The sequence below is a fragment of the Apus apus genome, chromosome 4 (genome assembly GCF_020740795.1).
Source record: "Apus apus isolate bApuApu2 chromosome 4, bApuApu2.pri.cur, whole genome shotgun sequence".
In the NCBI taxonomy this organism is placed as follows: domain Eukaryota; kingdom Metazoa; phylum Chordata; class Aves; order Apodiformes; family Apodidae; genus Apus; species Apus apus.
In genome coordinates, this window is record NC_067285.1 from 86,648,787 (window position 1) to 86,661,737 (window position 12,951).

The window sequence follows — 12,951 nt, forward strand, 5'->3', positions numbered from 1 at the left end:
GCCGCGCCGGCGGTTTGAAAATGGCGCGCGGCGCAGCGGCCGCTTCCGGCCCGTCACCGCGGCAACGGGGCACGCGGCCGCACCCGCGCGCGGCTGAGCCAACCGCCGGCCGCCCCGCCCCTCCCGCGCGACCCGCAGCCCTCGCGCTGGGGGGCGGGGGCGGTGACGTCACGGCGGCCTTGGCTGGGGCGGGGAGGAGGCGCCTGCCGGGCGGGGCGGCGCGGGGCGGGGCGGCGCGCGGGGCGGGGCTGCGGGAGGAGCCTCCGCGGGGCCGGGCGGGGGGAGCGGCGGCTGCGGGGGAGCGGCGGGGCCGGGCTCGGGGCTGCAGGCACAGCGGAGGGGCAGGACGTCGCCGCCTCTGCGGGCCTCTCCCGGGGGATCTGACTTGCACTTACGGCCTAGAGTGCAGGGGCCCGTGGCATAGCGGCCGTGCTGCGGGGATGGGCGCGCCTGATGTGAAACGGACCAGAGCCGCTGTGGTAGAGGCTGTCTGCGCTAGTTTCGGGGAACTGCTGCTAGGGGAAACCCTCACCTTCTCCTGGTATTGCTTTGGCTGCCCCTCGGCCCGTGCCAAGGCACTGTAAGCTGCTTCTACACAACTTGGGTCGAGTTGTTCAGCCTGGAGGGGAGAAGGCTCCAGGGACCTTCCATCAGCCTTAGGGTGGCAGAAGGGGCCTGCAGGAAAGCTGGGGAGGAACTTTTTACAAGGGCATGTAGTAATAAGGGGTACTGGATTAAAACTGGAAGAGGGGAGACTTAGATTAGACATTAGGGAAAACTCTTCACTGTAAGGATGGTGAGACACTGGCACAGGGGGTCCAGGGAAGCTGTGGAAGCCCCATCCCTGGCTGTGTTCAAGGCCAGGTTGGATGGGGCCCTGGGCAACTTCATCTAGTGGGAGGTGTCCCTGCCCACGCAGGGGAGTTGGAGCTAGAGGATCTTTAAGGTCCTGTCCAACCTCAACCATTCTATGATTTAATGAGCTACAAGACTTAAGTGTTAGTATGCTTACCCAAATCCAGGAGTCTCAATGTTACTGTTACCATTTAGCAACTTTTCCCTTACGAGTTTTATAACATTCTCATTCATGTTACTGTTTGGTTTTAATTCTTGCATCTGCATCTCAAAAGAAAAAAAATATCTTAGGTCTGTCTGCATGTTTACCCTTTATTGTGGTTGTTTCTTTTCTAAATACAGCCCAGCTCTATCCAACAACCTAGCAATTTCTTCATGCTGTACAGAAAAACTAGGTCCTGAAATCACAGGCATTTGAAGCTTCAGGAGGAGGAAGGGGTTACATAAGTTGGAAGTACACTTAAGCTACATCATAATTAGTAAGAGAAAACATGTGTTGAGAAATCGAGCAATTCTGCTTCAATACCCAGAGAGAAAACAAATGGAAATAACTGCATTTTCACCCTTTTGAGATAACAGTCCACCAGATAAAGAACATGATGAACAGTTTAATTCAGAATTATAGCCATTGACACATTACATCTCAGAACATGAATTCAGTATTCCCACTGCATAAAGTTCCACATCCATACCTTCTGGAAAGAGAAAGGGAAAATATTTTATAGTCTTTAATGCTTACACAACATTCAAGATGCAAAGTATTAGTGAAACCAGTAGTATCCTGTTGGCATACCATGAAGTTAGTGCTTAACGCTTTTAGCAAGAGAAGGGATTATAAATAAAAGTATCTCAGCATTAAGGGAAGGGAAAAGCTATTTCCCAAGTGTTTTGCAGAATTAATCCTTTCAAACAGTACTTCAACCCAGGAGAAGAGCAACAAATCCCCGAAGGTTTCATGCTGCCCTGAAAGACATTTGAAGCAGGAGTGTGACTTGACACACGCGGCAGTTACCTACACAGACACACAGAAATCCACCTTTAAAAACAAGTAGCTTTTATAGTGTTTGATTCCCTTATACACAGGTACAAACTTTTCTGGCTTCTGTTTTTCTTTCTAGAACTTAATGAGACTGTGCAATACTGGAGCAGTAGTCTAATATATCCTGTATAGTGAATTCCATAGTAATTCCTGATCCAGGATAGCAGCGAGCTATCAGCCCTTCAAAGTGCTTGTACTGTCGTATAAACTCATCTTGCATGGAATGCCACACAACCTGCCAAAGAAAGCAAACTTTAGGAAATGTCAACTGGCACAACACACTACATATGAACTACCAAACGTTGGCTCATTAATTGATTCTCGGTTCAGCTGTCATTTTAAAACTAATGCTTGCTAACAAAGCTCAGTAAACCGAGTTGCTGTATTAACAAAAATTACAGAAGTTTTTTACCCATTAAGTTTAAGATCTTTACTGTTTACAGGGCTCCTACCAAATTGGCAAAGCAGAAAGTGGTAAAGAGGAAGTTGACCTAAAAGATGTATTGCTTTTGTCTTTAAAGGACACAGCCCAAACCAGAACAGTGCTACTAATTCATGTTTCAGACTTTAAAAAGCTGTTAATACATACTTAACTCTTAAATCTACTTATTTGCTGCAGTGAGAAATTTTACAGTGTAAAAAAAAAAAACAACTTAAGTAACTATCAGAAAAGATGCAATTGAAAATATATTCTGTCATAGTGTACCAGCTAAATTTCATATCACATTAACAGTTAATTTAAATCTAGCTCTTTCTACTTCCAGCATATTTTCCAGAACAGAGATCACCCTTCTCCTTAATAGGCATGAAGGGAATCATAAGGGAATTTTCTTTCTAAACTCTATCCCTACCACAACAGTTCAAATCAGTATTACAACAAACAATGAGAGTGGAATTATAAAAAAATCCACTCAAGATTTATGGTTTTTCAGAGTTATGCTGAAGCTAGGCACTTCTCAGAGAATACATTTGCAAAAGCAATAGTAAAAGCCTTTGTGTAAACAAGGATTTTTTTCAGTTATGATTTATTTTACCTGAAGTAAGTTTTCTTCTTCACAGAGATGTTTATCGACCTTCTTGTAGAGATTATCCAAGCCCTTCTTCACTTCCTTGCCAGGATATTCCTTTATCACTTTACGAAGCTCTTGTTTATTAAAAGCCAGCTGATAGCTTACTTCCTCCTCTCGTATACCTTGTGCCACACGAGCTTCAACACCTTCAAAAAAATGCTAACCAACAATAACAGCATTCATTATTATCACAAATCTAAACTAATTAACTACACATATGCCTGTCAAATGAAGTCTTTGTTCTACTTGATGACTTTTTTGTGTTCCCTGTTTTTGTTTTTTAAATGGGCATGAAGTAATAGTCATAAACATTAAATCACAGCCCAACAATACAGCACACTGTAAGTACTAGTGTAAAACTGAAATAAATAATTTCTAGAAGCAATTGAGCTTTTCTTTGCAACCTTATAACCAATACTGAATCAGCCTCAAAATCCTCAATTAATGAGGCACAGCCTGGGAAAATACCAGATCTTTTGGACAAATTGAGTAAGCATCTGAATAGGAATTTCTCTACTTCAACTGTAATTACACAACAGCAATATTTGTTCATAATTGTGCTCTCACTGTCCTGCACCAGCTGTCTCAATGTAATAAAAATGGAGGGAAGTGTGCCTGTGAGCATGCGTGTAGAGCCACAAGGAGTTCACCTGCTTCACAGCAGCCCATAAGGTGCTGTGTTATGGATTTGTGGCTAAAACAGGGTTGAAAACACACCAGTCTTTTGGTTATTGCTGCACAGGTCAAACCCAGATAAAGGGTGTTGCATAGCATGTAACATCATGCTCAGCTATAAATATTAGAGTTAGAGGAGGCGGGTGGAGGTGGTATTTGTCTTCCAGGTGGCAGTTGCTCAGAAACTGGATGGGCATCAGCCTGCTTGTGGGAGGTGGTGAGTGACTGCTTTTGCATCACTTTTTCCCCCTCCCCCCTTGCTTCTTTTCACTGATTAAATTGCCTTTATCTCCACCCCCAAATTTTCTCTTTTGTTCTTCCTGTTGTCTCCCTTGTCCTGCCTGGGGAGAGGGGAGAGAGCAAGTTATATGGCAGCTTAGGTACTCACCAGACTCAATCCACAAGTGAGAGGCAGTGATAAAGTATTTTACTTTTCAGAAAGAGAATACATCTTAAGACTTTTCAGAAAACAAATGGCTGAAATCCTGCTTCTAGAAAAAGCAGTGAACACTGGGAAACATTCTGAGGAGAGAACTGAGTGCATGGCCTGAAGCTGTGCCAGGGGAGGTTTAAGTTGGGTATTAGGAAGCACTTCCTCACAGAAAGGGTAATTAGACATTGGAATGGAGTGCCCAGGGAAGTGGTGAAGTCACCATCCCTGGAGATGTTTAAAGAAAGACTGGATGCGGCACTTAGTGCCATGGTCTAGCCAGTGTGGTGGCGTTGGGTCATAGGCTGGACTTGATGATCTTAGAGGTCTTTTCCAGCCTCAGTAATTCTGTGATTCTGTGAGTCCGAATGTAAGTCAGCTTTCAGCATAACACAACTTCAGACATACAGAACTTTCCTAAAACTTTCATTATTGGTGAACAGTTCAGAATCTACAGTAATTCATCTCTACAGCTGAGGAGGGGAAAATTATCCCAAAGCTCCTGCTTACTTTTTCCCTCACTTCTTCCTTCCTCAAAACAGTTTGCTTAAGGCACAACTGATGTTTAGTCAGGACTATCATTATCATGAAAAATTTTATTATTTCCATCCAACACTGTTGCCCTCATGAGTAGAATACTCTTGCCAGGCATGCTTGGGTCTAAAATATAGAGTTGATGATAGATGTAGTGATAAAAAGTGCAAATTAAACACTTGAGAAAGACTAGTATATACCATTTAAATGTATATAAACTCAAATATACTTACATTTAATTTTTCAAGAGGCTGTCCGAGTGAGTAGATTACATAAGACTGAAGATGATCAGTGTATTTCTGTTTGGCTTCTTTTTTCTCAGCTTCAAGACAAGAAATTTTCAAGCGAGAAAGTGTTGCAAAAATATGATGGAAATTCTCCATCATGACCACATCTCTGGGTGTTTTCTGGCTTTCATTAGCTACTTTCTCAACTGAAAGAAAAAGGAAGCAAAAATACTTAAAATACTAAAAGGTCAACGAAAATTAAAAAAAACAAAACTGATAACCATAATACTGTGAGAAAAGGAATTTTTCATTTTATGTCAATGATAACCCTTTGTATGAGGATTGTCATTATTGCCTCTAATAAAATCAGTATCTGAGAGCCTTCAATAGTAGAAACAGATATGTACAGGCTGTAAGACAATTACATTTGTATGCCAAAAAAAGTCACTTATTAAAAGATACAAAATAATGACTACATATGGTCACTTACATAAGTGAGAAAAAAACCCACATTCTAGCTTTCAAGCATGCTTTCATTATCCCTAAATAAATTTCACATGACAGAACTACTTAAGAAAAGTCTCTTTCCCTTCTTTGCTGAAACAAAAATCTTCAATACGTGGTGGGTTTTGAAAAAATGTTCTTCCCAGTTTTGCTTAGCTTCTTAGTTTGACAGACAAAGCTACTGGCGATCGCCAAATTTAGTAATAAAAATGGATAACCTTGCACATGGGTTTCTTACTTTCCACTCCCCCACCAAAAAAAACAGGGCATGCAAAATAAATTCTACCTAGTGCTCCCATATTGCACCTAAAAGCAGGCTGGAAGAGAATAGCGTCAATGAAGAGCATAATTAAACCTCTATGCCTGTTCATCCATTTATCATTTTGCTGAGACTACCAGGATGCCCACCATGAAAGTGATCCTGGACACCAGAGTATTAATAAAGATTCTAAGTTCCTTTCAGTCAGAACACTGACTGAATTGCCAACTAGGAAGTCTGCTACTGCCAATTTTGTTCTTCCCGTATAATTTTCTAATCGCCTTCCCCAGTTCTCTTTCTGACCTGTTTCAAACATTACTCGTAAATTAAATATCCTACTGCACTAAACATAATGCTTGCACTGATTTTGTACATTTTTTTTACTTTGTTCCATCTTAATTCTTTACTTCTATCCCTTCTCCTTCATCACAATTCTTTGTTCTTTTAAGTTTGCTATGTACTTGTCTGAAACAAATTTTGTTTCTTTTTTGGTGGCATAATTTTGAATCTCTTTTAAAATGTGCTTTTCTAAATTCTACCTAAACAAGTTATTTTATCATTGTATAGTTTTGCCTGTCTATTGGTGTTTGCTTAGCTTTATCACTTGAACAGGAATTTCATAAGGACAGCAAAGTTGAGTACAATCAAATATTTATTTTCAAAATTTACTGTCCTATCAGCTGGGATGCTCCTGCTGACTACAAACAGTCCACTATGCCATGAAGTAATGTCTCTTCATGATTCCTTAATATGTTCAGAACCACTATGCTATAATTTCCTCAAACTAGCTTTATTGCCTCTACTGTCTTCTCTTGCTCAATCTTCCCCTAAACAAAAGCGGTTAAGTTTCAGCGGCTGGGAATTATAAGCGGAGATTTTTTTATAAAGGATTGACAATTTTCCAGAGTTCACTGGCTTGCCGTAGAACAGTAGTGTTGCTGCTGTTTTTCCAGACTATAGCTGGGAAAATAGGGAGGACTGGAGGGACATTCAGTTGTGTCAGGCTAGGACACAAAGGCTCTAATCTGTCAAGCAAGGGTAAAATTCCTAGGCAGACAAGGCTGTGACGATAAACAGAAGATAAACAGGGATCCCATCCAGATTTATCTCCTCATGTAAGCTACACTGGAAGAAAAAAGACAGGAAACCACTTCAGACTATGCATGTTGTGTTGCTGCCATTTCCTCTCTCCCTCCTGAGTCTTAATCACTTCCCTCTGTCAGAACTCAGTTACTTTACAGTAATGTACAAAAGGAAATATCCATAGTTTGCTCTTACTAAGTATTTTATAATCAAAAGGTTTACACTTGCTCTCCTACCAATAACAGAGATAACCAAAATTCCAGCACAATATCAATCACATGGTTGGCAAAAGAGTCTGAAAAAAACCCTAAAAAATAATGTTAGTAGGAGCAAAATTATATATAAATAGGAGGAAGCAATCATTTTAGTAACTATGACAACTTCAGATGACCTACCACTGACAAAAACAGCTCTAATAAGTTTTATGTAGGCTTTATCTAGATCTCCTCGTCGTTCTGCATTTTTGAAAATTGATTCAGCAAGGGCTGCAAACTCTTCAAATTCAGCAACAAATGGAAGGATCCCAACTTTACTCTTCTTTGAGATTTTTACTTCATCCATCTGCTTCATTTGATTACTCTTAAATTTAAAACAAGAACAGATTTTAGTCTCTAATGACTCCAGACCATGTAACAATTAGTAAAATAAAAATGCATGGAAATAAATTTATCTTTCTTAGTCTTCCTCCATTTTTACCCTCAAGAATTCGTTAAGAAATAAAAACAGTGGAAAGAAAAAAGGAAGATGGGCAAGTAATATCTTGCAGTTTTTAGTCTCCTTTGCTTACTTATCATTAATTTAAAAAAAACCCAAGAAACAACTCCAAACTTACCCACCAGCAGCAAGTAACAATTCTTGTTCTATAATCTAACAAGGAACTTTGCTTTTCTGATTCAGCCAAGCTATCAATTCTTTTTGCTACAGGAAGTTTCTCTAATCTTCTACTGAATTTTTATTTCTGAGTATCATAAAAAAATGAGCTTCCAAATATTTTAAGCATTAAACTGATCAAGAACGGTCAGTCATCTTAGGTTGGCCTAGAGCCAAATTACCTTTATGACAACAAAAAAAGTTTTAACAGCAACTGTGTTTTCACTAAACTTGCCGTATTTCATATGATGATCCTATGGTACTAGCCAAAGGATGTTTCTGGCAGAAGAAGCTGCCTCTGCTACTGACAAAAGATTTGCTGTTTTATCTAAACTAAATTTTTGTTGGGATACAAGATAGAAATAATTGAACACATGGAAGAGATGTCTATTTGGCACATTATGCTCACAGGGGAAAAGCAAAACTCACAAGTCCATGAGGTTTTGATTGGGTAAATAAAAATGGCAGAGTGCTGTAGTTTACTTGATTGACTTCAGCAATCTCAGTAATAGCACAAGTCTAAACAAGCAACTAAAAATTTCAGCCAGCTCACAGCAGTAAATGAGTGGTCACATTTGTTACAAACAGCTAATTACTGAAGAAAACTGGGATGGAGGACAAAGAAACACAACCACCAATTACTTTATATTTTTAAGGTTTGGCCAGTAGAAGAACAATAAAGTTACTAATTTTCACTTCAAATTGAAAGCAAAAATTTAGCTCTTTTAAAGAAAAGAAAAATCTAATGGGGTAGGAATGGGCTTCTGATATTACAGTTAGGTCAAACAAAACAGCGAAAGAACTTACAATGCATTTATCAAAGTTCCTTTTGACAGTCACCAGAACATTTCCAAGGGTAGTGCTGAGAAAGGAAGCTGGGTCCACATTTTGTGCTGTCCACACATGATGACTCATCTTAACTAACATATAAAGTGAATTAAAGCTATCAATCTTGTCCCCCAGCGCTATGAGATTATTCAGCTCAGGTTCAATGCAACGAAATATTTTTGTCATCATTTGTCGAATCATGTCCTTCCTATTAAAAATACACAAGACAAAAGCATTACTGAGTTTACTAGGTTATTGTACATGTTCTTTGATAACACTCTTAGGATAAATTTATTGGATATAGTAGTCTAATTTGCATTCAACAAGTCTCATGAATTTCAGAGCACTACAAAAGGAAGAAATGCCAATGCTGCAGAGTACAAATCAATAGTCACATGTATAAAATATTCCAAAAAAGATTTTCTGTATGGAAGCTGCCATGCACTGAAAGTCAGAAATTTGCTAAGCATATTTTCCAAAGCCTGTTGCACACATTATAGTGCCTAGTTTTGCTTTTCAAACAGTAAGAGAATTAAACATCTTTTTTTAAACTACTATAGACAAAAACATCCATTTCACATGCACATTTTTTTATATTTACAGACACATTCAGTGTCTAGGTGTTAAAGTTCACTATTCATTTTTCCTAAAAGGGAACAATTTCTGATTATAAAGGAAAAAGCTTTATATGCCAAATAAATTCACATGTAGGCTTAAGAATCAATAATAAACAACAGCAGCACATACTCAGATGACACTGTTTGTGGAACACCAGAGGTATATGAACGAGATAAAGCTCCTGCATCCATTTCCTCCGCCTCATTCTGTAAGAACAAGGAATGTATATATAGGAAGCTGAAAGCTTGTTTCTAATTCTATATTTAAGTGGTAAGTACACCTGACAAAACCAAGATAATTATCAGCTTTCCACCACCGCCCGCTCCCTCCCCATTTTTTTTTTTTGTTTTTTGAAGTAGCAAATACAGTGGTTTGCAAGGTTTGGTCCTAAATAGATTTTGTATTGGAGAAAAATAAAATTATTGATCACCTGGATCACATAATTGCCAGATAAATTCAGAAATTATCTTTTAAACAGGTCTCTCATAAGGCCTGTTCAATATTTTTTACTTCAGTGATAGAATTAAGAATCATACCGTTGCTGATCCTGAGATGCTCTGATGTTGCTGTAGCTTGAAAAATTTACTAATGAAGTCCTGTTCTGCCAGACACAGAGGCTCAAGTTCACTTAATACTTGCTCGAAAATCTAAAACCAGACAAGTATTTTATCAGCGTACTGAATGCTAATTTTAATTACTTGTTGCATAGGTTTCTATAGTTTCTGTCTTCAGTAAGCTTTGGAAGGCTAATACTACTTAAAAGAGATGGAAGCACCTTGTACTTTTATCTCTAAAAGTAGTATCTGGATCTTCAACTTAGTTCTTCCTCATCCATGTAACACTGGGAAGAAAAAAACAAACTAAGTTTTTCCACAACTAGAAGTTTTCAAGTCACAGGGAAAAGTCCTGAGGAAAGACTTTTGTGCTACACTGAAAACATGTGCATTTTAATAGTTAAGTCATGGGTTCTGCCACCCTCTTTTCTGCTTGGGTTACTGAAAGAAGACAAAATTAAAAGCCTCAGGGAAGAAAAAGAGTTAAACTGTGTATGTAGAAGATAACTGCTCTGTAGAAGAAGTTTCTGCATAGCTACTATAGAAACAAACATCAGGTTTTGTACTAAAATAGAGGTAGTCGTCACAATTTTTAGATTTAATCTGAAGCGAAACACTGTTTTGGCAATAAGTCATAAAAATAATTTCATTTTATGAATAAAAACTATTGAAATTGGAAGTTAGGGATTAGACATACTTCTACTCTGCCATCTTTACACAACAAAACTTTCTCTGCAAGTATTTATGAATTAAGATGGGGTAATTTACAGAAATGAAATAAATCTAGCACAACCACACTACTGAAAACTCCCCTAGAAAAAAAAAAAATAATTAAAAAAACCTACTAGCTCAGCTCAATAGCTTACAAATCTATACAACAGTCACACTTACATGTTCCAAATGAGTGTGAGATAAAAGTCAGAAGTTGAAAAAATTAGCACAGTTCTTGTATAAAATAATTTTTAAAAGCTATCACTTCAATTCTAGACAACCTGCTGCTGCGGATGTGTAAAAACTGTTTCAGGCACATAATATTTCCTCCCAGAAATAAAGACTGAGCAAGTGTTTGAAGAAGTCAGAAGAAAAATATTAATTTCCATCAATCCAATAGAGAACAAGATTTTTTTTTTTCTCTCACTCTGCTAACAGCTCCTGTTCTCTCCACAGTACTGAGGAGTCAATTCCACAAGAAATGAGGGGTGCTGTCACTTTTAAAGGCTCAGAGAAAAAAAACAACTCAACAGATGCTGAGGAAACTACAATAATAACTTATTGCCTGTGCTTAAAGCTGAAAAATTATGATAACTGTGATATGAAAGCAGTATAAATAAAATTTTAGGGCCACAGTCAAATCCTGGCTAAAAGAAGATTATGCTTTCTTATCCTTCACTTTTACAAAAGTGACAAAATGCAACAAAACACATGAACATTTATAGCAAGGAAAAAAATAATCATGGATTCTTACTTGTTTAAAGATGCATATTGGGCTTAAAATCAATAATAACTGTTTATGCTTTATATTCTTTACAGATCACACGCAGCATATATAGGAACTAGAAGGAATCTTATCTTTAGAGAAAAACACTCTGATCCATATGTTTCTTAGAAACTGCCTTTATTAAATGCGCGGTGCACACAAAATTTGAACTTGGCATGTTTTAAGATTTAAATAGTACAGATTTTTAAAGGATGTGCAAGACACTTCTAATAGAAAACTAAGCAGGAATTCTATGCAACATTTTAGCTTTACCTTATCAAATTTTGTTCTATCAGCCACATCAAGGTCAGAGGCAGACATGTTTCCCATATCCAACAGTGAGGATGACTGAGACCTACGGTTTCCCGAACTCTGAACAGAGAGTTTGTTTAGGCTAGAAGTAGAACCGGTCAGTTTTCCGGAACTTCCATGAAGACCTGTAAAAAAGGACACTCTGCATGAGGGAAACAAAAGCACAATAAAATACTCACAAACAGGTTAATTACAGAATGTGTGAGACCCAGAGTTGCTGGTAGTCCTAAGTTAACATGAAACAAATCAATATTGTCTATAGCAAAAGAATGTGCAGATTAAACACATTCTTTTCTTGTTACAAAGTAACTGAAATACTTAAGCAAGTTTCAGAATACAATGTAGCTATATAAGCTGCCATTGTAAAGCATAAATAGAGCTATAAAAGAAACAAAACTGTGAAATACAGGAACACTGGTTTAGATACTCTCCTTGAAAGCCAAGACCAGTTATGATCTCTGTGAATGTATGTTGGGCAAAGTCTGCCACAAGCAGAAGAATTAATCTACAAGAGGGAAAATATAAAAATGCTTTATATACACACAGGCCATTTTTCATCTTGAACTTCATCTTTCTGCTTTTGTCTACACAGTTTGCTCCAGCTATTTTGCTGGATCTACAATCCCATAGTAACTCTACTGCTAATGTTCCCCCTTCCTTTTGATAACAATTAACATTCTGACATTTCTTCTTTCTATTGTGGGGCATTCTCCGAGGTGAGGAGCATATATTTTGATTTTGATTTTTTTTTTTCCCCAAAATATTTTCAGGAATTCTGGAACAGGATGGAGAAAGTTAGCAGCAAAACATACCAAGAAATTGTCAGTATTTGACCCCCATGTAAACTTCTCACATTTCAACCACAAATAAAGCAATCCTGCAAGTTTCATTTAACTGCTATGTTGGTATCTAGTCTAGGGACACAAACAAAACAAGGTCTGTAGATCTAATAGAAGCTGTTATCTCAGCCTGCTGGAAGAGTTGGAAAACTATGACAAGCTCTCAGGCACAAGCATATTTTCTAGATCAACTAGTCACATGGGAAAACCAAAAGATGTTGCCTTTACCTGCAAACCTTCAACTTCTACATTGGGCCACTTGAGCCGTGCTTCATTTTTGCCTTGCAAAAACAATGATTCTGCTAAAGCTCATTTCATTCTGAACAGAGTGCTTCAGTGTTAGGTAGATTTTCCATGATGCAGCACTACATCTTCACAATGACACACATGCATTGACAATACCAACTAATGCAACTAGTTATACTCACTCTCAGTTTCCTGTTTGACAGCACTTTCTTTTCGAGGCAGTGTAGCTGGGATGGATTAGGTTGCAAGCATCAAAGACAAAGACAAGTTAAAATGCAGTTTGCACAAACCATGCACAAGATGCAAGTTAAGCTCTAACTGGAAAAGAAACATGCAGAGAACTATAAGCAGCAAGTAACTACATAGCAAACATTTATTTGGAGAGTTACTATTCTAGAAATTAAGTATCTAAGCTATGTGGGAAAACAGTCAGTTTCTAGATATTAAACTTGACTTTTTCTCAGACAGTGTGTTTAAAAAACGCTTTTGGTAAGATGTATTTAAGTCCTCCCAAACTGAGAAGTCCATTAA

At 38.3% G+C, this 12,951-nt stretch overlaps 1 protein-coding gene across 11 annotated transcripts in view; it reads right to left on the reverse strand.

Moving 5' to 3' along the window:
- Positions 1-1,443: 1,443 nt before the first annotated feature.
- The window catches only part of EXOC1 (exocyst complex component 1), a 31,593-nt gene continuing 20,085 nt past the window's right edge, over positions 1,444-12,951 (reverse strand). For 8 of the 11 annotated variants that reach the window (XM_051617281.1, XM_051617282.1, XM_051617283.1 and 5 more), the window contains 9 exons: positions 12,603-12,647; positions 11,297-11,460; positions 9,529-9,639; positions 9,122-9,198; positions 8,354-8,582; positions 7,072-7,255; positions 4,837-5,036; positions 2,929-3,123; positions 1,444-2,129 (listed from right to left, as the gene is read on the reverse strand). In XM_051617281.1, coding sequence (XP_051473241.1) covers positions 1,977-2,129; positions 2,929-3,123; positions 4,837-5,036; positions 7,072-7,255; positions 8,354-8,582; positions 9,122-9,198; positions 9,529-9,639; positions 11,297-11,460; positions 12,603-12,647 — 1,358 coding nt within the window. In that variant the 3' untranslated portion in view covers positions 1,444-1,976. The remainder of the gene's footprint in view (positions 2,130-2,928; positions 3,124-4,836; positions 5,037-7,071; positions 7,256-8,353; positions 8,583-9,121; positions 9,199-9,528; positions 9,640-11,296; positions 11,461-12,602; positions 12,648-12,951) is intronic. The other 3 variants (XM_051617287.1, XM_051617291.1, XM_051617290.1) reach the window with 1 other exon arrangement.